Source organism: Hippichthys cyanospilos, chromosome 5 (assembly GCF_059441005.1).
Source record: "Hippichthys cyanospilos isolate Australia breed blue-spotted pipefish chromosome 5, RoL_Hcya_1.0, whole genome shotgun sequence".
In the NCBI taxonomy this organism is placed as follows: domain Eukaryota; kingdom Metazoa; phylum Chordata; class Actinopteri; order Syngnathiformes; family Syngnathidae; genus Hippichthys; species Hippichthys cyanospilos.
In genome coordinates, this window is record NC_142373.1 from 26,351,567 (window position 1) to 26,374,818 (window position 23,252).

Genomic DNA, 23,252 nt, shown 5'->3' on the forward strand with positions numbered 1-23,252 from the left:
CTTAGGTAAAAACATCACAACTTTATACAAATATTAAAAATGAGTAACATAACCTACTGTACAGTTAAATTAAATAACATAACTATACAAAGGAAAAATGACATTTACCTTTGGGGCGACGTGACTTGAGCTGGGTGGAGGTGGAGGGGAGCAGAGACCAACCCGCAGAATTTATTTATTTTCTTAAACGGGAACTTTTCTCAAACTAGAACATATCACCGGCGATTTCCTTCTCTTTAATCCATAATAGAAGAACCCTCTCCGTCTACCGCCACTAGCAATTTTAGCAGCCACGTCTAACAGATAAAGTTTGCAAAGTCTTCACAACACACCGACCAGCTGTGCCATCAAGCTAGATCCATGTTTTTCAACCGCCATGTGCCGCAACACAGATATTGTCAGTTGTGCCGCGGGAAATTATCCCCCCGGTCCGCTGTCGGCATTGACTGTGCCGCGGACAGCCCCCCCGGTCCGCTGTATACATTTACAGCATTGACTGTGCCGCGGATAGCACCCTCAATGCTTTAAATGTGCCGCAGTGATCAAAAGGTTGGGAAACACTGAGCTAGATGAAGGCGTTCGGCCAAGCATATCGGCATTTCTGTGATTGACGTGACGCCGGCCAATAGTATATCCGCATCTCCGTGAGTGAGACCGGGACTGTGACCTTAATCGACCAATAGCATATCGGCATCTCCGTGACTGACTCCGTGACTGAGACAGTGACTGTGACATTGTAAGAGCAATAGCGTTCAGCGTTGCCGTGACAAGCGTGATCATTTAGTTTCGTTGATGCAGCAAAGCGAAAATAATTGTACAAACATATTAACCAGCATGTCGGATTGTTCGTAAGACAAAAGGTTTGTGCGTAAGAGGGGGACAAAAAACGCCGCGGTCCACGCTCGTAAGTCGAAAAGTTCGTAAGAGAGGGAGTTCGTAAACCGGGGGTCCACTGTATATATATGCTTCATGTTCACATATATTACTGGGCACACTCATGTGCTAAAAGTGTCTGTCTAGGAAGGATTACTAGGCTTCACAGGAATAAATGGCCATGGCATACTTCACTAGCATTCACAGATGAATTGACTGATGTCAAGCAAAGTGCAGAGGATGCTCCAACAGAGTCTGAAAAGAGTCCTGCAGATGTCACAGGGTTACTCAACCATCTGACAAATATTCTCTGTCACTATTATGCCACTGATTGATATGTACCTTGTTCAAATGGCAGCTGCTGCTGGAGGAGAAGCTGAATGCCGGAGTGTTGTCTCAAGACATTGCCGTTTTTGTGGAGCTGCTGTGGACTGAGGCCCTGGGTCGTCTTGACAACCTCCTCAAAGTGCCTGTTAACAAAATCAGCCTCAATGATGTAAGGCTTTCTTGTTTTTACCATAATGCAGAATGTAGTTTGTCACTCCCCAGAAAAGATGTTGACTATTGACTACTTATAGTAGAAGTCTTCAATAAATCTTATATACAGGTATGACATTTCAGAAAAGTTCCAGCAGTAGTTTCATAAAAGATGGGTTTGAAATTCAAACTACAAAGTACAAGGTCCTCCTCTTTGAAGTTATCCCCCCCGGAATGTAATGTACTTTTGCAGCATTCTCTGACCTCGCCTTTATGCATTCTTGGAAGGATTCCTCCAGGATTCTCCAGAGCTTCGTCGTCATGCCATCTTGATGTCATCCATATCTTCAAAACGGGTCCCCTTGATGACCCCCATGAGTTTGAAAAAGAGAAAAAAAAATTTAAGTAGGGAGGTTGTTCCGGCATGGCGATATTTTTCTCAGACAGGAATTTGCTTAAAGCGCTGTGAGCCTGCGTTGTCATGATAAAGCAGCCATGAGTATTCCTGCCACAAGTCTGGCTTCTTTTCATGGAATTGCAAGAATGCAAACACCCCTTGATCTCTGCTGTAGACATGCTGGTTGATTGTCTAGCCCGCATTGAAGGGGACATCTCTGAATTTGTAGTCAGGACTTGAAATAATATTTTGTGACACTACTCCTTGAGCTTTTCCAGCAGACCTCAGATGTGTTTTTGTTAACACTCAATAGAACGTAAGGTACTTTTTTTTAAAATAAATTATAGTTCAGTTGTTGCAATCACTAGGGATAGGCGGGTACCAGGTATCTCGGTGGTGGGTCATGCATTTCAGCCCTGGGCCTTCAGTGACATCAGGTTTATTCCAACATAAATTAATATGCCTGATATTAATGTCAATATGACATCAGTGTTTGAGAAGCCATACATATAAATTACACCCTGACACTAAAATAGGCTAAGCAAGCAACATTTAATTTCCAGAGATGTTAGAATCAATTATTTTGAGTGTTTTTCACATGTTATTTGTTACCATTGATTTAATAACAAATAAACATGGCAAAAACAGTGAAACGCAAATAAAATGTACTGGTTAACTCCAAAGACAATACAGTCATCATCACTGAAGCTACATATTTTTGAAAATGTTCAAAATAATTTAGTCGTGCAGGTTTTGTCTTATGGGAACTAAGCTTTTTTTTCTTTCAACATTGAAAACATTTCAATCTGGCATGAACTCACAAAATGCAAACGCTACACAGAAGGGCTTTAGCCCAAATTGATTCAAACAGAAATGGGATCCTACATTCAGTGTTTTTGCACTCCATCCTGTGTGTTTTAAGGTGAGCAGAGCTGAGGGCATGTTGCTTGAAGCACAAAGAAAACTGAAGGAATCCGATGCTCCTGCAGCGCACTCTCTTCTCTGTCAAGTTCACACCCTGCTGCCATGCAAATACTTCAGTGTTGGTTGCACTCCCTTGGTTATCGCCGAAAAACTGGACCTCTGTCAGGTATAATAAAACATTCATGTTTCGTGTGTGTTACATGCACAAATGAGTACACAATAGTACTGTAATAAAGAAAAGGATGAGGAGATTTCTTAAGTGTTTTCCAGTCCACAATTCACACTGCTGCAACAGATAACAATCCACCGTAATTAATATTGCCGGCTTGCAACAAACCACAGCCCAAAGAGGGTTCTGTTTTGCCTCCTCAATTTGGTTGCGCTTTCTTCTGCTTCTGAAGCCTGTCGAAACCCCTTTGATGAACTCACAAAAATACCCTCAAGCTTGTTCTTTTTCTGCTTTTGAACATTTGAAATGCTGACAGCCTTCAACAGCAAAGAATATACTCATTTATATTTTTTGATGTAGCTGTTTTCATCTCAATTCATATGTAATTATTGCAATTTTTTTTTCTAATTGTCACATATTGGATCCTTATAGGTCAAATGTAAAGACTATGCACAAAAACAACTGGGAAGCTCACCTTAAAATATCTTTAAAATACCGTCAACTATTGTTTCACTTCTCCCTCTCAGTGGTATGTATTTTAAACACAAAGGAACAATGGTAAAAGCACATTTGTAAAGTAATAAAACACAGCATTAGGAATAATATTGTGTTTATGACTTTAGAAGTGAGCGTTTTTTAAAAATCCATTTCAGGGGGAGCCAGACAATATTTGAGCCGTGTTCTGTCGATACCTGCGCAGTTGACAACTATGACCTAATTTTCGGTCTACAGCATGTGGCAAAATGGCCGCCTCCTGAGATGGATGCAATTGTGGATTTTTTTGCTTAATTCTTATTTCATCTAACACAATATTAAGACACATAGAACATATTGTTAGCTACGCGAATGTTATCAGTTTTGCAGTCTTGTCAAATGTGAAAAGAGAAGCGTGGAAGAGCGCAATGTTTGTGTGGCCGAGTCTTGTGGGGCCAAGCATACCAGAGCATGACCACATTTGTACACAACTCTCCACATTGCATGCTGCTATAGCATCAAATTTATTTTCTGAGATCTAGTTACTACCTACTGTTGTTCTGTTTGGAACTCAAACGACTCACATGATATTTAGAAAGAAATGCATTATAATAGGCAAGTTAAGTAATGGATGAATTCACCACATACATTTGTTGAATAACTGAGGATCTCCCTTTGTTTTATTTTTCCATGTCAAACAACTCAGAAAAATATTAGCCGCATATCGACAAGAAAATGCACTTTCCCCCCTTCCACACACGTGGCTCTAATCAAGACTGACAAGTGAGTCATTGTTTCTTTTTGCCTAGCTTGTTCGTGACATCCTGAACGTGAGTGAGATGACTCTGAGAAGCCCCACCCCTTCCTGCGTTGGCAAATTTCGCGCCCTAAGGTGCAGCATTGAAACAGTTGAGACTGGCTGCCACGAATACCGCACTGTATCATCTCTGCTCGAAGACAGGTAAGAAATTTATATGCACGGTATAAAAGCACCACAAGTAAATCATACAAAACAAATCAAGTTAGAAGCTAAAGTAAAACCCTAATCGCACAGCAAAAGTCAACCATCCCTAAGCCTGATGACGAAGGGAGGAGGACTTAAGGGAATACCTCTGTTAATGTGTTATTACTTTAATTTAACAACAATTTTAGAGCAAAAAGAAATAAGCAAATACAAATTTACAAAAGTAATTCAATGACTCGAGTGTCTGCAATTACTCAGCAATCTATTTTCTAATTATTCGATTGTGTTTTCATCATTCTGAAAATATTACACATATCCATTTTCTATGAGGCTTATCCTCAGAGATGTGGGTGCCCTCTTATCACAGCTGACTTTGAGTAAGAGGCTGCGTACACACTAGGCTGTCGCAAGTCACTCGCAGGGCACACATTGAAAAACAATAATTTCAGTCACCCCTACAGACAACTTAGTTTTACATTAATTCATTGCTTCTCAATTATTTGTTCCCATGAAAGAAAGAGAAAACACTGTGTGCCCCCTTTCTTGCTGTGATGACAAAAAAAGGGGTGCACATAATTTTTTGTGGGTTACTCACATGTATACCTGGTACTCACCCTTCATTAAAAAGTCTTCATCAATGTCATCCTCAGTGTCACTCCCACATTAAGTGCATTCTGTCTGTATGCACACAGCCACATCGCATTATTCAAACCCGCATCTTAAAAAATGTCGTTAGTCTTATCAGTTATGGTATGCGTGTTTCTTTCGGGACCCGGTTTAATTAGTCCAAGTCGGAGGTAAATTCTCTGTCAATGTAGAGTGACAACGTAAACAATCTCATTTACACCCTCACAAGACTGATACGTGGCCGAGAGTCAGTCCAAGCCGATTTTGTAAACAATCATATATCCTCAGAATAGGAAGACTTAGAGTGTGCATAAACAGGACGTGAAAGATCTGTTCTGCAAACCTGCACCACGGTCAATTCCACAGTTCAGAAAGCACCAAACAGGAAAAAGATTGTGATCTACATCCTGCTTTACAAAGAAAAAGCGCTCCACGTTGACAAGATTGTCTTCTCCTTTGATTGGATGCACCAAAAACAATTGGTTCTCTTTCTTTGTGCCATTTTATTTTTTTAACCGAGTGAGTTGGTGGTCCCTGCGCAAGCGCATTGACCTTCCAAGGACTTCATAGCACAGCATTGCTGGACCAACGACATATACAGTGGGAGGAGGTGTGCGTCGTCGTTGCAGTGACAGCGCGACGGGGCAGACATGCAGTATGTCGAATCTGCGGGGCAAGTGGAATCCACTGCGATGTTCCTACACTTTGTCTCGCCACCCAGCAAGAGGGTGATTAGCTATTTCTTTCGATTAGCTTTTTTTTCTGTTAGCTTTTTTTTGCAGCCATAAGCTGCGATACATACAGGCACGCACTCTCTTCATAAGTCAAATAGAGGATGACTGAAAAAGTTTGACCCTGTATCAAATACACCTGTTTTGTCTGCTAGCTGAGGAGGTGACTGTTAAATCTTAAGTGTGCTTCAAGCCATGGCACATCTTGGAGCCACTTGGAGAAAAAAAGTTGCTTTCAGGCTCGCTGGTTGTCATGGGTGAAAGTTTGGTAGGGTACACAAATGGGCGAAGTGAAGCATGCAACGTTACATTTAAGTGATTTTCGCTCACGCGTGAGTACCACTTATTTGCATACCTCACTATAAATGAGATTATCAATGAAAAATGTATAGATACCTAAAATTGTATCCTTTTTAACATGAACATTTTTTAACATCGACATTTAACATTTTTCAAATGCAGTTTTTTTTTCCTTGATTGACTTATTTTTTTAATGACTGATTTTTTTTTTGTTTTTTTCTTGCACAATGCGGATGACTAAAATAGCTATGTCGTCGACTAGCTATTTTGCAGGCAATGCAATGGGCATCCTCATGTAAAGCATGATAATCCCTCCCAGTGGACACGACCGACAAACGCAGTCGAGTCCAGCGTGCACACACATATATGCTATCTAGCCAGACATGAATAATGTCTTATTGCAGCTTACTGTCAAGGGGCTTAGTTTATTCTAACTTTTAGGCTTTTGTACTAAATTTATATGGTTCAAATTACGACTGCATATTTTAACTTTTAACCTTTAAAGGCCAAGCTATCGAGACTTATGTGCAATGATAATTCTAGCCATTTGGCTAATTTGATGTGTTAGTAGAACAACGGTTTTTAAAAAATTGAGGGGTGCTTATGGGGGCGGGTATGTGACATCGGAAGAGAGTGACAGACTAGCGGTTTTCTAACGGACCGACAATTACAATTTTCGGCGAGAAAACAAATGGCGGACCGATGATGACGGAACGGGGGCAATGCACCAACGACTGACAGAACCAGCAAAGAAAAAAAAAGTAAGATGCCCACCTCTGTTAAATAATGAAAAACTGTAGTGTAAATGGGTGTTTCCAAACTTTTGACTGGTACTGTAGATTCAAAGTTTAATTTCATTGTTCATAGTCAAGTATTTTGTTAATTTGTAAAAAGATGTATCAGCTTATTAATTGTTGTTTTTTTAGGAGTGTAGAAATGCCCATGACCATCCCTATCAAATTTAGCTTTTTTTTGTTTTTTAATTATAGAAAATAAGACTGGATAAATAGCACAATTGTGTGATTGGCCAGTCAGTTTGTAAAAGGTCAGTTGGATGAAGCATGGGGTTCAGTAATTGTCTGTGACACTTTATTGTGTATAGCCATTTAATGTAGCAAGTTTCTTTAACACATGACACTTTAAGCTTTTTTTTGACAAACTCAATAGATGACTTGCACTCAAGATTTGGAGACACGGTCTGCAGTTTTATCCCCACAGGGGCCTTTTCAGCCACAGCTCATGTGGGTCTGCTTCAGGCTTGATTGATCTCAGTAGGATGATAAAAGCTTACTTTTCATTCACAAGAGCTACTTGTAAAGTAAATGACTACCTTATTTGCCTTTTCAGTGCTGTGCAGATCCATCAGGTGTTACGAGTCAGCAGAGCTGTGGAGCTTCAGACCTTTAAGGGCAAGCTCGGCAACATCAAGTCGCTCCTTCACTCCTCCAGCGCCAGCAACTTTGTTGGAATTCTGTCGCGGTGAGTTTGAAAGGAAGCTAAAGTTAGATGGTCCATTTTGCACTCCCAAGTGTGCATTTTCTAATTTACCAATTTCTTCTGGAGAAACCAGTTAAGAACTACCGACTTCCAAAATGCCTCCTACAAATGAACAATTTGGGAACCCCACCCCCATCACCAAAAATGGATGGCTCTGATGCCACTGAACATTATGAGTAGTTGAAAAAAAAAATCATAAATGATATAAATGATACAACCCAAAAGCCATGGATCATCTTGGTTGAGAAATGTTCAAGGGGGATTTTTTTCAGTAAAACTGCCACTACCCAAAAAATGTACATGCATCGAATTTTCCTTTTGTTATGAGTTAATGACTAATTCAAAGCTCCATTATGGCATATGAATTATCCCCCCCCCCCCCCCCAAAATATATATATAATAAATATATAAAATATATATATATGTACAGTGGGCCCCCGGTTTACGAACCCCCTGTTTTACGTATTTTTCATCTTACGACGTGGACCGTGGCGTTTTTTTGTCCCCCTCTTACGCACAAACCTTTCGTCTTACGAACCATCCAACAAGCCGGTCAGTGTGTCCGCACTATTTTTTTTGCTTTGCTGCATCAACAAAAACAACTTTTTTCGCATGTCACGGAAATGCCGATATGCTATTGGTCGATTAAAGTAACAGTCACGGTCTCAGTCACGGAGATGCCGATATGCTATTGATCGAGTAAGGTCACAGTCTTGGTCTCAGTCACGGAGATGCGGATATGCTATTGGCTGGCATCACGTCAATCACAGAAATGCCGATATGCTATTGGCCGATATGCTATTGGCCGAATGCCTTCATATACTTTTGAATACAGCCCCTTTAATTTTTTTTCAATGTCACTTTTTTGCATATACATTGTACTGAGGGGTGAAGGATAAATAAAAAAAAAATACATATGTATTGATAGATCTGATGCCACTGAACGTTTTGAGAGTTTGAAAGGAAGAAAAAAATCATAAACGACATAGTTTATCACACCTCAAAAGCCATTGACCATTGTCATCAAAAAATGTTGGAGGGGGATTTTTTCAGTATAACTGCCACTGCCCCCAAAAAAATTTGTTTTTGTTATGAGTTGATGACATATTCAAAGCTATAATACGCGTTATAAAATATTCAACCTTTTTTTTTTGATGCAAATCCTTTCATTTTTCCTGTCGCCTTTTTTGCACTTATAATGACCATGGGGGCGTGGAACGGATAAATAAGTAAAAACCTACATGTGTATGGATAGATCGAATGCCGCTGAATCGTTTGGGTGATTGAAAGAAAAACAATATTCATAAATGACTTCGTAACGTGCTTCAAAACTTCTTTAGGCATTGTGGTAAAAAAGGTGACCCTGGTAGGTAAATCAAATCATGTGCACAAAGTTAAAATTTTGCGAACACCCCAGAGGTTTGTCACAGCTAAATGTCCAGAAATGGCCTCACTCAAACGGCGACTTAACGATCATACGTCACCCCACACCGCGAAGGTGCACTTCTTTGGAGGGGGCAATCCAGCATGTGCTCCACTTATGCTTAGGAACATTATTCCAGTGAGTGATGAACGATCAAATATTTGTATTTGTATGCCCAACTCTGGTGGTGAAAAGTGATAGAAGTCATAGAAACATGGGTAAAAGAAAATGATGAACGACTCATGATTACAGTTTGGTTCGGCTTGGAAATTTGTGGATAGACAATGATGGAAGGTTGACCCAGCTCACCAATGAATTATGAATGATGGACCAGCAAAAATTAGTACAATACCCAATTAGTACAATACCCAAATCTGTCTAATGTCATTTGTAAAAAGAGACAGTGTTTTTGAGCAGTCTCTCTAAAGATATGGGGCGCTATTTTGATAAGCCACCGCCCCTGCGCTCAGTGTAAAATTGGGCGCACCCTCGTTTTGGTGCCAGCGCAGGTGGAGTTTACAGTGTTTGGAGCCATGTTGCGCTTGTCTGGGAGTGGGCGTTCCAGCATTTATAGGATTTCCTCACCCCTGATGCTTAGTGTGAAAACTAGTTCATTACTTTTCATTTCTCTAATGCCTGCCATTTTTGTAAAACTTAAATGACAATAATCGTGCAAGTCTAGTTTAGTGTTTCTATAATTTTGGTAGACTGTCTATGCCTCACTTTGTCTTCCAGCAGACATGTCCCATAGTGCTTCTGCTATTTTGATTACAAAATGTAGAGTAGATTTTAGACCCCCTTTTGGTGGTCTATTTTGTGCACAGGTGGTTTGAATGCGAGACATAGGCACAGGCAGACATTCTGCACTCTGCAATTTGAGCAGTGGATGTCATCATTTCATTCATAAATGTGACAACAGCTTGGAAAAACCTCTTTCAATTATTGTACAAATTATGTCATTGAATGAACAGTAGTCTTCATTTCAAAAATATTTTAAAAGCATGCCATGGCACAACTATAGCTGAGGTAAATGGAGCATGGTCGAAAGTGTTCACCAATATGACAATAGTGTAGGACAGTTCCTCTAATTTATGAAGGAAATAAATTCATTGAACACCATATTCTGTAATCCCCAAAATATAGGACGCAGCTGTGTATAGGATACTCACTTAATTCTAGGGCCAAATTCTGGTATTTTCTATGTTATCGTGTATAAGACGCATCAGCAGTTTGTCAACAATGTAATGTATTGCAAAACAGAATGAATCACATGTTTGAAAATTATTCATAATTTCTTGTGTTGTTATCCGTTACGTTATATATGTGTTGCGAGTTGAGTGTATTTCAGATTTTCCACATTGTGAGCAGTGAATGCCTCGCCACTGTAACGTTGAATGCGCTCGAAGCAGTTGAGCTTGTGGCTGATAGTCTAAACAGGCAAAAACGGTCTTTATTAGGCACATGTTTTTCTATTTTTGAGTCCGAAACAGGCAAGAATTTTCCGAATTTTAGAACTTTAAGAGTATGTTAGAATTTAAGCAATGGCCATTAGGGAAGCTTTTCTGTTTAGACTATCAGACGAAAGTGGCCGCTGTGCCCAGTAAAGGGTTAATTGAATCAGATGGATTTGCTGCAAAAGGCACTGGCTGCTAACAGCCAACCGACTTCTGCCCTCCAGCCTGTCCCGTTACGGTAATTATCATAAATAACAATATGGCTGATGTAAAAATGTGTATCTGTACGTCAAAACTTGGTTTATATGGCTCAATCTTCCTCGAATGAGTGTCGAATTAAAAAAAAAAAAAAATCCCATTTATATTTTTCTATTGACGTGTGAAGTGCAAGACTTATTAACTTAACTTTTTTTTTTTTTCAAAATAACATTCACGATGAATAGGATTAAAAAAAAATCATCACAATGTTTTGTACCTTTTTTTTCAGGTTAAAATATTTAAGATAATGGTGGTCCTGTCTAAAAGTATGTGCAGTGATACCTCAGCTCACGAACATAATTGGTTCCCAGAAAGTGTGTGTAAGGCGAAAAGTTCATCTTCCGAACATTTATTTCCCGTAAGAAACCATTAAAATGAGAATAATCCATTCCCAGGTCCCCATAAAACACAATTTTCTCCTTAATAAGCCTTAAATCTACACAAAAATATACCTTATTTCATGTACAATAAATGTGCTATTGTATTGTAATTAAAGAAATAAACTGTACTTTATAATAAAGTCGTTTTATTTACCTTTGTGATGGTAGTTGATGACTTGATGGAATGGAGTGGGGGGAGGAAGAGGGACGATATCCGAGTGAAGTTGCCGTGCTTTCTCGGCGATAATACCCTCACTCACACTGTCCCCTGCTAGCTGCTTTTCATTAATCCAAATCAACATACGTTTTTCAACCTCTTCTATTGCCTGAAACCGTTGCTTAGACAACACAGAAACACCCTTAGCCACACACGCACCCTTAATAGCTTCCTTGTTCTTACGGATGGTAGCAATGGTATACTTAGCGTACTGGTACTGGGACGCTAAGTCACACAAACGCACACCTCGTTCGTGGTTTTCAATGATCTCGTTCTTCTGCTCGATTGTAATTTTCTTTAATGTTTTCTTAGGGTTAACACTTGCCTGTGGTGGGGTCTTTTCGGTCCCATAATAGCGACAAACTTGGACGCCGTGAGGCAGAAGAACCAGACAAAACCGAAACGGTGGCCGTGGCGCTGTTCGGTTTTGTTTGGTTCGTCCGCCGAAAACTAGTTCGTCAGCAGAGACTATATGCCCGCGATTTTAATGTTCTTGAGGCAAAAAGTTCGTGAACTTAAGTGTTCGTCAGCGGCGGTATCACTGTATATATTTTTTTTTAATGTTTTTACCTGGGGTTTACGCGCATTAGCTAATTAACAGAGGTTTGGATTACCATGGAGCGAATTTGCGTATGATCCCAATCGCAGCACGGATTAATCTCGTTATTTATTTATTCACTTGTTTGTTTGTTTGTTTGTTTTTGGAGAGGGGCTCCATTATTTGCTGGTTTTCATCCACTATAATTTCTTCAACACACCAATGTTGATAATGTTTGACCTTTGTTTTCTGTTAGTGGTTTGCTGCTACCTTGTTTTGGGGTTGAGAACTGGGGAATTAAACGAACAGATGCTGGCAATCTTGGAAATGGCATTTACTTCAGTGACAGCATGAGGTCAGTAAGCATTTGGAAAATCCTTTTATTCATTGGATATCCTCCTCACATGCTATTCTTCCACACTCGATTACTTTGCATTATTTTATCAGTTTGCCCTCATAAATCAGCTTCACAGTGGCTGTCCTTCTTCACCTTCCATACAGGACTTCCCTAAAGTATTCTAAACCCGGTGTAACGGACGGTTCTCGATTGCTGCTGGTGTGTGACGTAGCCCTGGGGCACTGCCTGGAGCTTCACCAGAGAGACCCCACTCTGACTCAGGCCCCTGAGGGACACAACAGCGTGCATGGCGTCCGCCGCACCGCCACCACTCACTCCGAGTTTGAGGTAGGGCTCTGCTACTATTTGTGAACTATGTGTTTACTTTTTAAGTGTCTTTTTAAGAATCATTAGAAATGAAATCAGATCTAACTCAAGATGATTGTTTCTGGTGATGCATTTCCAGTGTGGGACCAAAGTTTTGCAAAAAAAAAAAAAGTTATTGCCTTCATCAATTTGTAGCTGCATGAATAAACAAAACAAAACTCTGTACTCACTCGTGTTTGGCACATATTGACTGAAGGTGCATTCAATGGCCAATCACACAGGAGGACATCTGTGGAATTACATATTCATTGCACTACCCATGACAAAAATATGGAAACATTTTATAATTTATTTGATGAAGCAAAATCAAAAGCGCAGCATGTCAGCTCACGTTGCAAGGCCATAGAATGCAAATTTGATTACATTGGCACAACATTGGCACACAGCAAAAGAAATGGGATAATGGTAAATGTATGCATGCAGAATTGTTTAGCACAGTTTAACTGTCATTCAAGATAGCCTTTAGCATTTGCTAAAGTAATAACGCAACCACCCATCACCGGATTCACTAGCGATTAAATTTATTATACATTCAGTATTTACTTGAAAAAAAATCATATCAAAGTTCAGCAAAATTGTAGTGTTTGTGTTTTTATTTCTGAATCTGATCTTAGGATCTAGGCTGACTAGATCTTCAGTCATCCATTTGCATGTTAAAGCTAGGCCTTGGGGAAGCATGTAACTGGCATGTGACTAGCATGTCAACCAGGTGACAAAATTTCACCATATACGTGGACTTTTTTTTTTATCTCTGATGGAATAATTGTATGCATGTATATATTATTGCATAAAACAACGCCGTTGACAGCCACCTAGAGTATATCAAAAGCATAAATTATGGAGGGCTGATTGATAAGAGTTAATGACATGAGAGGCACTGATACTCCTGTACCAAGCTACTGGGAGCTCATATTGTCTACATAATGGGCACACTTGCTCTAATTCCTTTTTGAAAAAAAGTTTACTGTTCAATTATTACTGTAGCTAATTCTGTTTCCATTACGTTCTCCAGGGTGATGAGTACGTGGTGTACAGTCCAGATCAGGTCAAGCTGAAATATGTTGTTCAATTCAGCATCGACGGAGACCAGTATAAGGTGTTCGCCCCAGCTGTAGACACATTAGCTGAATCTTGCCTACCCCCTGCTGGCTCCGGTGAGCATTCCACAGCACTGCCATGCTTCCCGTAGAAAGAAGTCAGCGGGTGTATTTTTTGTTTTTTCATTTGAGGAGTCAGTCGTAGGTCAGCCTTAAGTGTCTTCTCTTTAAAAGTGTATATGATAATGTCTCATCTCCATAAGATGCCAGTTGTTACAGATTCAATTCAAACCTGCAACGATGTAACAAATAAATAAATAAATATCAAGTGATTGTGCAATGAAGAACCTCAGGGGCTGCGTTTGCAAAGCTTCTTATTGTGGCGCCGCTCCTAATTGGCACTAAAAGTTCCTTCGCCAAGAGTTTTCTCTTAGGATCAGTTGGCAAAGTAGCTGAGCAAGTTTTTAGTACAGTAACAACTCCCAAACTGAAACAAGACTTAATGGACCATCCTGCCATCCCCAAGGCGAGCATGCATGTCAGCAAGCCTCGTGGAAATATTTATCATGACAAAGGAGTGCAATGGATTGGAACAACTCCTTTTGTAAGACTATTTGATCTTTGTAGAGACAACACAGATCTTATGTAAATATGCTGGCATCGCCTATGACGCACGGGAGGGGCGAGTATAACACGTGTGTCTTTCTTTTAGCGATCCTTCCTGATGATGATGGTGTTGAAAGTATAAAGAATCCATTGGACGACGTGACCGCAGGACTGATGGACAGCTCAGGGCAGCAGCTCCCCCTGCTGGCTGTACATGTGAAGTGCAAGTTGATGGATTTGCTCTCTCATGTAGGAGGATTTCTCACAATCTTCAAGCGTCCTCGAACGGAGACATTTTGTTATTCTACGCCTTTATCTTTTTGTAGGTGGTCATCTTCCAAAAGTACACTAATTTGAGCAACATGCCTATTGAAGCCAAGTATGTCTTCCCTCTGGATGATTACGCAGTCGTGTGTGGCTTTGAAGCCTTCATTAATGGGAAACATGTTGTGGGACAGGTACAGTATCTAAAATTGTCCTCTTTGCTAAAGAAATAGAATCAAACTTAGGCTTAGGATTTTTATGTTGTCTTCAAATGACCTAAATTCCATGTTTTCTATCCAGTTCGTGAATGCATTAAAAAAAAAAAAAATACAGATCTGCATTTCTTGAATAAATCTTAAATCAAATGTTCCCGAATCAACACCTCATAGCGATACAAAAGACACCTGCCGGGCATTTTTCAAACAGGTATTACTTTATTGTGGATGTGGTGCTCCTAAACTGCATTTAAGAGTTGGAAGATTGATTTACTGAAATGTATGTTTCTTTTCCTGCACTTCTGCATCTAAAAAAGATTTGTCTAAAAGTATGTCCTTTGGTCTCGTTTTGATAATATAATGGCACAAATTCTAAGTAAAGTGTACGTGATGGACTAGTGGTTTGCATGTCGCACAGGAGGTCAGTCATGTCTGTGTAATTTGCATTTATAGTGTTTCTTGCAGTACAAAATTATTATTCGTCTTTCCAAAAATGTGCGTGTTGAGTTAATTAAGACTGTAAATTGTCCTGAGGTGTGTATGGTTGTTTGTTCATATTTGCCGTATGATCTACTTTAGTAATAAAATCTGCTGAAATAGTACAGTTCCCCACCACCAAAATGAAGACAAGCAACCTAAAAAATGTTTGGTGGATGGGCATTTAAATAAAGTCTTTGTCTTTTTTTTTTTCTTTCTTAAGGCCACATCAGTTACACAAAAGCAAAAATTGACTGTAACAAAACAAACATAAGCCTTCGTTTCCAATTTACCATGTAATAATAAAAAAAAAAAAAAAAACGCAAATACACATTTAACATATTTTTGACAAACTAAGTTAAGACTTTATTTGAACAAAACAGACTGGATAGTCAAAACAATCAGCCGTAATCCAGAATTGGGGCTTCAGTGGCATGTCATGCTAGCCTTGTTGTCTGATGATTTCCACACCAGTTTACTGTCATGTCCTTGGATGCCAGGTGAAGGAGAAAGAGCAGGCCCGTAAGCAGTACAAGGAGGCTATAGAGAAGGGCCACGGAGCCTACCTCATGGATCAGGATGCCCCAGTAAGCATGCCACACACCCAAGCTCACAACACATGTCAATAGAGTTTGATCTCACCTACAGTGTGGCCTCTACACCCTTCCTTGCAGGACATTTTCACCATTAGCGTGGGCAACCTGCCAGCAGGCGCCAGCGTGCTCATTAAAGTGACCTTTGTGTCCGAGCTCATCATCAAGGACGGGAGTGTTTTGTTCACCCTGCCTGGTAGTGTTGCACCGTGGCAGGCAAGTGCTGCGCTCAATCAAACTACGCAGGTAAGACAGGCCTTCCTAGGATATCCATTTTTTTTTTTTCTATAGTTTGAAGACCAAAAAATTAAAGCCCTGGCAAACTGATGTTTTAACAGGTGACCGTGGATAAAGTGTGTGTGACGGATGACGCAGCAAATACAAGGTTCGTCTGAAAGTAGATTGTCAGGTTCACCAAATAGACATTTATAATAATTAGGCAATAAAGAGAGAAAAGGCACTCAGTTTCATCATTTTCTCAAGTGGGATCGAGAGGGAGAAGGAGTGTAGCGTTTATTTGTTCACTGCACATTCGTTCTCCAATGCTACTTCTAACACCCCCCATTTTATATGATACAGAGGCATCTGATTACATGTAAAATTGGCAGACAGTATACTTGTTTATGTGTTCATATTAGCAAGAATCCTTTATCAATCTTCACATTCTCTGGTAGTGGATATGAGCTCAGAGGTCCTGACGTCACCTCCCAGGGGCTCTGCTGTCAATGTCTCCTTATCAGCTGTTCGCACTCTGCAGTCGAGTCGTCCTCTTGTAGCCACACCCAAGCTGAAAACACTCATTTATGCTGCAAATATGTACTATCATGGCAAATGTATAATAACTACTCAAAATGATTCCTACATAGATGGAGAAGATAATTTTTTCATCCATCATCTTGGCTTATTCTCACAAGGGTCATGGGTGTGGTGGAGCCTATCCCAGCAGTCTTTGGGCACCAGGCAGGCTACACCCTCATCTGGTTGCCAGCCAAAGGCAGGGCACACAAGTCAAACATTCACTCCCACAAACACATCCAAGGACAATTTAGAGTGTCCCAATTTCCTTCCATGCATGTTATTTTTGTTGTTGTTTTTTCTGTGGGAGGAAACCCATTCAGCCATGCAAACTCCACACAAAAAAAGCATGAGCTGGAAGCGAACCCACGAACTGTGAGGCAGACGGGATAGGCTTGCTGGTTCCTATCACAGCTGACTTTGGGCAGTAGGGAAACACCCTGAACTGGTTGCCAGCCAATTGCCGGGCATATAGAGACGAACAACCATTCACGCGCCCCATCACACCTTAGGACAATTTAGTATGACCATTACACCTTCCATTCATATTTTGGGAGTGCCGGAGTGCCGGGAGAGAACCCACGTGGGCTCGAGAAGAACATGCAAACTCCACACAGGATTGGTGGAGTAATGTTGATTTGAACTTGAGTCCCTGAAACTGTAAGGCGGACGTGTTAACCTCTGTGTCATCGAGCCGCTAAATACAAAATGAACAGCATGATTGTTTAATAAATAGCAATCAATAAAAAATGGTTTTGTACTGTACAACTGAGAACAGATTCTAATGTTCAAGGCTAACAAGAGTAAAATTAAGAGAACAGCAAAGCAAAATATGTGTAAATGAAAATTTAAATAAATCCAAGAAGTACAACACACTGACTTGCGATATAGTTACATATTTACATAATGCGTTACGTAATAGCATATAATTAATTATAAATGTTGTTAATGGACTAAAAACAGGTGTAGCTATTGAGTGCAGTGACAGTAAATTTAAAAAAAAAGTGGAGTTTAATGTGAATAATTTTAATAAATCTTAATACATATATTCCAAATTGCCAATTTTTGTTGCACAATTGAGTGAATTAAGTTTCCCTAAAAGATGTTCTTCATTAAAATCTTAAACTTGCAGATTGGCATTTTTCACTCCTAAATTGTTTGATTCAGTTGTGTGATGTGGAAATGGCTGTCTTCAAGTTTCTGTGTGCCCATCAAATGGCAGCTGTTTTGGAATCGCTGCATGAGAAACATTTGGCTGACATAATATGCATTCATATGTACGTGCATGTAAATAAAGTCATTGTTCCCTCTCAGAGAGTTCAGCCTGGACATGTCCATTGAGATGCCGTATGAGATCAGCAGCCTGCGATGCCTTACACACAAAGTCAAGATGAAGGTTGATTTCATGTTTATATCTTCATGTATCATATCAGTTGGAATAAATTACTTCTCATGTCTTTTGAATCCACAGCTTCATAAGGATGCACAGTTTTTCGATTGTTATCTTTTAGGACAGTTTTCATATTTTAGTTCCTACAAAAATGTGTATCTGCAATGCTTCAAAAGCTGACGCATATGCCTTTCAACATCACACATTGCCACAATGCCATGACAGAGCTGATGATTTTGCTCGCTCTCGTTATCCTGCAGAGGACCGAGTGCAAGGCGGTAGTGAGCGTGCTGCCCGGGCAGGTCATGGCTCCAGAAGGATTCCAGCTGTCAGTCACTCTGTCGGAGGTACATCTGCCCAGGATGTGGGTGGAGGAGCATCCTGACAAGGACAGCCAGGTCTGACAGTTTGCTGTCTGTCTGTCAGCCTTCATCTGCCGTTTTGCTCTTTTTGTGTGACCTCATTGTCCACCCTTTAGGCCTGCATGCTAGTTTTCTACCCCAAATTTGACATCAAACCAACTTCTGGATCCGATGAAGTTGTCATTTTGCTGGACACGTCTGAGTCCATGTGTGGGGAACCTTTACTCTGGGCACAGAGGATTGCCCAGCATGTCATCAGAAGCCTTAAGGGTGACCTTAAAATCAACATCATCTTGTTTGGCACAGGTCAGCATAACTTTTTTCTTTTTTCTTTTTTTTGGTGCCACTATGCCTTTTAGATATTGCTATGCAGTCTGTCAAGTTTTAGGAAAAAGTTTAACAATTACATTGAATGCACTCCCAGCAGGTAAAAAAAAACAAAACCTAAACAAATTCAGTTCAATGACAGAGAATCAGTATACTGCAGGGGTGTCCAAACCCGGTCATCAATGGTCGGTATCCTTCATGTTTCCCAGGTTTCTTTCTCCGACACACCTGATTCAAATGACCAGCTCGTCAGCAAGCACAGCAGCAGCGTGATAACAATACTGCTCATTTGAATCAGGTGTGTCAGGGAAAGCATGCAAGACAGAGGACCTCAAAGGCCGAGTTTGGACACCCCTGGTATGCTGTAACTTTAAAAGTGACAGTAAATACAGGTGGGTGCCAAAAACATTTGAATTTTATGGAAAAAGTGAAATGTATGGTACTCTGAACAATTTATTGTTGGAACGATTTGAATCCGACAAAAAGTGTAAATTAGAGGAAAAAAAACAAAAATATATATTTTTTCGGTTTTGAAAAAGAAGTGTGGTCAGGATAGGCTGAACAAAAAATGAGCAAAAAGTAAAAAAAAACTCTCTCTCACAATCTGAAAAAAACATGCATGATGAGTTTCATGAAGACAGGCAGCCCGGAGATGGAACGTCAATGTGAATGGTTGACCTCAAGTTGGTTTGTGTATATAATATTGGTTTTAGTTTGTCATTTTTTATCTTGGAGCAGATGAAATTCACCTGTTGATATTTATTGATATTCAGCTGATTCTGCAGACAACCATACTACTTCATCAATAGGGAAGAACAAAAATTTATAAAAAATGTAGAACAAATGTATCGTTCTTCTATTTATTATTGTTGACTCATACAAGCGCTTCCATTGCACAGTTAAGACTTCCTTGTTTTTTTTTAAACTAATAACCTGTAAGAAATTGAAAAAAACCATGCTTCTTTATAAACTGCAATGAGACACATTAACAAAAGACAAAGAAGGATGTCAATCTTGCCAGTTTGTCAGGAGCCTGAGGAGGACAGGGAAAGAGACCACTGCAGCAAAGTTAAGCATGTTGTACCCACAAATACTGTAAAAGATGAGATAACAACTTGTGGAAGCCTTAAATGCCATTCATTTCTTTTTTGTTGTCGTGTTGTTTTATCAGATCACACACAAGCTTTCCTGATACCGCAGCCTCTTGAAAAAGCTCGACGAAATGCTGAAAACTTCATAATGGTCAGTCCTGGCTACTTATGATCATACCATAATGTTGTTAGGACCAAAGGGATACTCTTAAAAGTGCATTTGTAACTAATGTTCATAAGAAAAGCCTCAAGAAAAAAAAAAACGTTCTTAACTAGGGCTGTTCGATACCACTTTATTCAAACAGATAGCAGTACAAGTACTTACCCAGAACGACACCAAGAAATCATACCACAAATCTACTTACAAATTACTATTCATTTTAAATGAAGAACTTTCATTTAGTTATGACAAAGAATCATCCATCTGTTCTGTCCAAAATAAAGCGCAAACAACTTACTGACTATAAATTATGGTACAAAACACACACACACAGTGGATGCATTCTATAAGGACATATAAAGACCTTATTCTATATATACTTATAAAAATTGTATTTTAATGGGGATATGAAAAGATGGATGGTATTCATAAGAAATGTGCACTCAGCCTTGTAGAAACTACTAAGTAAACAAAGGCATATCACTTATTGTTTAAAAAAACAGCAATAATGCATTGTATGCATTAATATAAACCTTATAAACATGTATACATCATACTCACATATTTTAATAGGCATATGAGAGGAATGACCTCAGCTGCTATCAGTATGGGCTACTACAGAGTACTTGAAAAATAAGGCTGGTGTCGATGTTTGCCTACCAATATTCTTGAGTTGCTTGGCCATATCCTGTATTCACCCGACGGGGAATCCATAGTGCCTCCTAAAAACCAATTTGAGTCAAAAAGTGTGTACATTACTATTTCGGTGTCCTCTCTTTTTATTTTTCCTATTAGTCCATCACGCCGGTGGGGGGGAGCACTGAACTTTGGCGGCCCTTGCAAGCTTTAGCACTACTGCCCCCGTCCCACGGCGTCCGCAACCTTCTCCTGCTGTCCGACGGCCACATCCAGAACGTCAATGTCACTATGCAGCTACTCAGGGACAACACCGAACATAGCCGCTTCTTCACCTGTGGCATCAGGTCAGAAAGGTCAAGGGGGGCATAGGTTACATGAACATTACAGGAGGCGTTTACTTCTTGGTTCATGGATAAAATACAGATAGAGCTTTGGATTCAGGCTCATTGTTTTAAGAGTCTTTATATCATCGTTGCGAATTGTAGCTGTATCAATCGAATTTACTTGACATGAATTGACTCACTAGGGTTGAAGGTAACTGGAGTTTATCTAAGCTGACTCAATAAAAAACAGGATTCATGACACATGATACATGACATTCCAATGATACTCAATGGTCAAACTGAATATAAAAGAAAAATAAGTTCAAATGTAAATAACATTGACAAATACTAATTGTATCTGAATCAAGACTAAAGAGATCAGAATTATGGGTTGTGTTTTGCCAATGCATTCTCTGTCCATTTTTTGTTTGTTTGTTTTGTTGGTTTTAGCTCTACAGCCAATCGGCACATGCTGAGAGCCCTTGCCCAGGCAGGATGTGGAGCCTATGATTTTTTTGATGCCAAAAGCAAACACAAATGGGCAGAAAAGGTGAGGAAATACTGCAAATGTGACACGACCACTTATATTTCTAATGTGATTTGCCTTTACTATTTCGAATGCTCACAGCTACAATGGAAACAAACCTAGGACCTGTTATGTTTTGGCAACAGGTGGAGTGCCAGGTGAGGCGCATGGCATCTCCTGGCTGCAGCTCTGTGTCAGTGAAGTGGCAACAGTTCAACCCGTTAGCACCTCCTCCTGTGCAGGCCCCCAAGCAGCTGCACGCGCTCTTCAACGACTGTCACACGCTGATCTATGGCTTTGTGCCACACTGCACACAGGTACAGTATGTCCTTGCTCAGTTATTCAATTAATTAGAACATTGTCAAGGTCAGAATAATCTTGAAATATCCTTATGAGAAGAACAATAGCAATTTTGAAGAGAAATTTAAAACAGAATCTTACATAAGATCAACAAAAATGTACTAAAATCAATCCCATGGGCCCATTACTAAAGGCAATCCTATCTCTGGCTAAAAAAGCTGGCCCTAAGGACATTAAATGTCACCTCTCTCCACATGGAAGGAGCCTGGTGCTGGTGTGCGAGGTTTCTCTTGGAGCACCCAAACCACCAGTGCTAAGCAAGTGACCCACAGTACCTTTGGCTCTGGTAGAAGATGTTTCCTGAAGTTAGCCATCATATTCACCAACTTTAACATGTTCAGCTGCAGGTTGTGCTGGCTCCATCAGCTAGCTGTACCAGCCACTTAAACTAAACTTTGTGGTTGTTAATACAGCCGATTACTAGGGTTTGGAACCTTTCTCATTCAGTATTGAAGAGGTCTCATCAATACGCAGGTGTGTTTCCCTTTTTCATCTTTCTTTCTGCCTTAGGCATTAGAGAGTCCATGTTCTCTTTCAGGTATTATTATTGCAGCCCAAAAATGTGTCTTCTTGAGAATTGTTAAAATGCTAAACTTAATTTCCAAATAGGATAAGATTAACTTTAATGTCCCCAGGGGGAAATTTGTCTTGAGCAAAGGGATTTGTCCACAACAGTGTTAAAACAGACATACATATAAAACACACATACAAACACACATAACAGCATGGTACAATTACTGCAGAGAAAATAGGGCACTCTAGCATGTTCAGAGCAATCCTACAATATGATCGGTCTTGTATTTAAAGTCAAAATGAATACCAAACATACACAGAAGAGTTTCTTTTTTTAACTTGATCCTGTTAAGGTTCTATCCTTTTAACTTATGTTCAGTAAAACAATCGAAGAAAATTAAGATTAGTTATTTAATGAATACACAATATGTAATGTTAATACTGTTAATAAGGATAACGTAATGTTAAATAATAGGAGAAAGGAAATAAAATAGGCAAAAAAATACAAAAAAAAGGATTGCTTATGGTTACTGCGGCTCTATTGGGGCGTACATAGAAATCTAGTCACTGATACCCTACTTCGCGGGTTTCAGACTTCGCAGGGGGTTGACAGCCCCCATTAACCGCGAAGTAGGGGGATCACTGTATGTATATATATATATATATATATATATATATATACTGTATATATACACCCGTATTTTATTTTTTACTAAAGAAGGGTTCGGTGAATGAGCATATGAAACTGGTGGGGTTCGCTGCCTCCAACAAGGTTAAGAACCACTGCTCTAAGTGTTTACTAATAAGATAAGTGAGGCCGACAACAGCATTCTCAGTACAGCACCCAGGCCTGTACGTTAATTGTAATGGGTCAAGATTAAGAGCCACCTCCGACTCAAGTTCATTTACAATAATTCTTACAAAACACTTCATAATGACACAAGTCAGAGCAGTTGGTATGTAGTCATTATTTGTCGATGGATATGCAACTTTGGGAACAGGAATGATAGAAACTTTTTCCAGATGTCAGGAACCATGTGATTGTCCATAGACTGCTGACAAATGGGACATCAAGCAGCTGTAAGCTCCTCTGAGCACATTTTTATTAGCTTGGCGAGGAAACCATCACCTGTAGTTTGGAATCTTA

The 23,252-nt window shown here is 39.8% G+C and overlaps 1 protein-coding gene and 1 long non-coding RNA gene across 5 annotated transcripts in view; one reads left to right on the plus strand and one right to left on the minus strand.

Annotated features, from left to right (window-relative positions):
* Positions 1-23,252, plus strand: part of LOC148424143 (protein mono-ADP-ribosyltransferase PARP4-like) — a 53,384-nt gene that overhangs the window by 14,558 nt on the left and 15,574 nt on the right. For all 4 annotated transcript variants that reach the window (XM_088415914.1, XM_088415915.1, XM_088415916.1 and 1 more), the window contains 19 exons: positions 1,232-1,369; positions 2,670-2,837; positions 4,124-4,275; positions 7,284-7,415; positions 11,960-12,058; positions 12,205-12,388; positions 13,440-13,581; positions 14,177-14,319; positions 14,397-14,528; positions 15,527-15,613; positions 15,701-15,865; positions 15,958-16,004; positions 17,729-17,810; positions 18,065-18,202; positions 18,283-18,472; positions 19,665-19,735; positions 20,540-20,727; positions 21,157-21,256; positions 21,379-21,549. In XM_088415914.1, the coding sequence (XP_088272040.1) occupies positions 1,232-1,369; positions 2,670-2,837; positions 4,124-4,275; positions 7,284-7,415; positions 11,960-12,058; positions 12,205-12,388; positions 13,440-13,581; positions 14,177-14,319; positions 14,397-14,528; positions 15,527-15,613; positions 15,701-15,865; positions 15,958-16,004; positions 17,729-17,810; positions 18,065-18,202; positions 18,283-18,472; positions 19,665-19,735; positions 20,540-20,727; positions 21,157-21,256; positions 21,379-21,549 (2,529 nt within the window). The remainder of the gene's footprint in view (positions 1-1,231; positions 1,370-2,669; positions 2,838-4,123; positions 4,276-7,283; positions 7,416-11,959; positions 12,059-12,204; positions 12,389-13,439; positions 13,582-14,176; positions 14,320-14,396; positions 14,529-15,526; positions 15,614-15,700; positions 15,866-15,957; positions 16,005-17,728; positions 17,811-18,064; positions 18,203-18,282; positions 18,473-19,664; positions 19,736-20,539; positions 20,728-21,156; positions 21,257-21,378; positions 21,550-23,252) is intronic.
* On the minus strand, positions 1,215-11,541 carry LOC148424144 (uncharacterized). Its single transcript, XR_015865763.1, has 5 exons — positions 11,103-11,541; positions 7,267-7,407; positions 2,633-2,830; positions 1,615-1,711; positions 1,215-1,343 (listed from the first exon to the last, which is right to left on the minus strand). It is a non-coding gene; the product is annotated as an uncharacterized LOC148424144 (long non-coding RNA).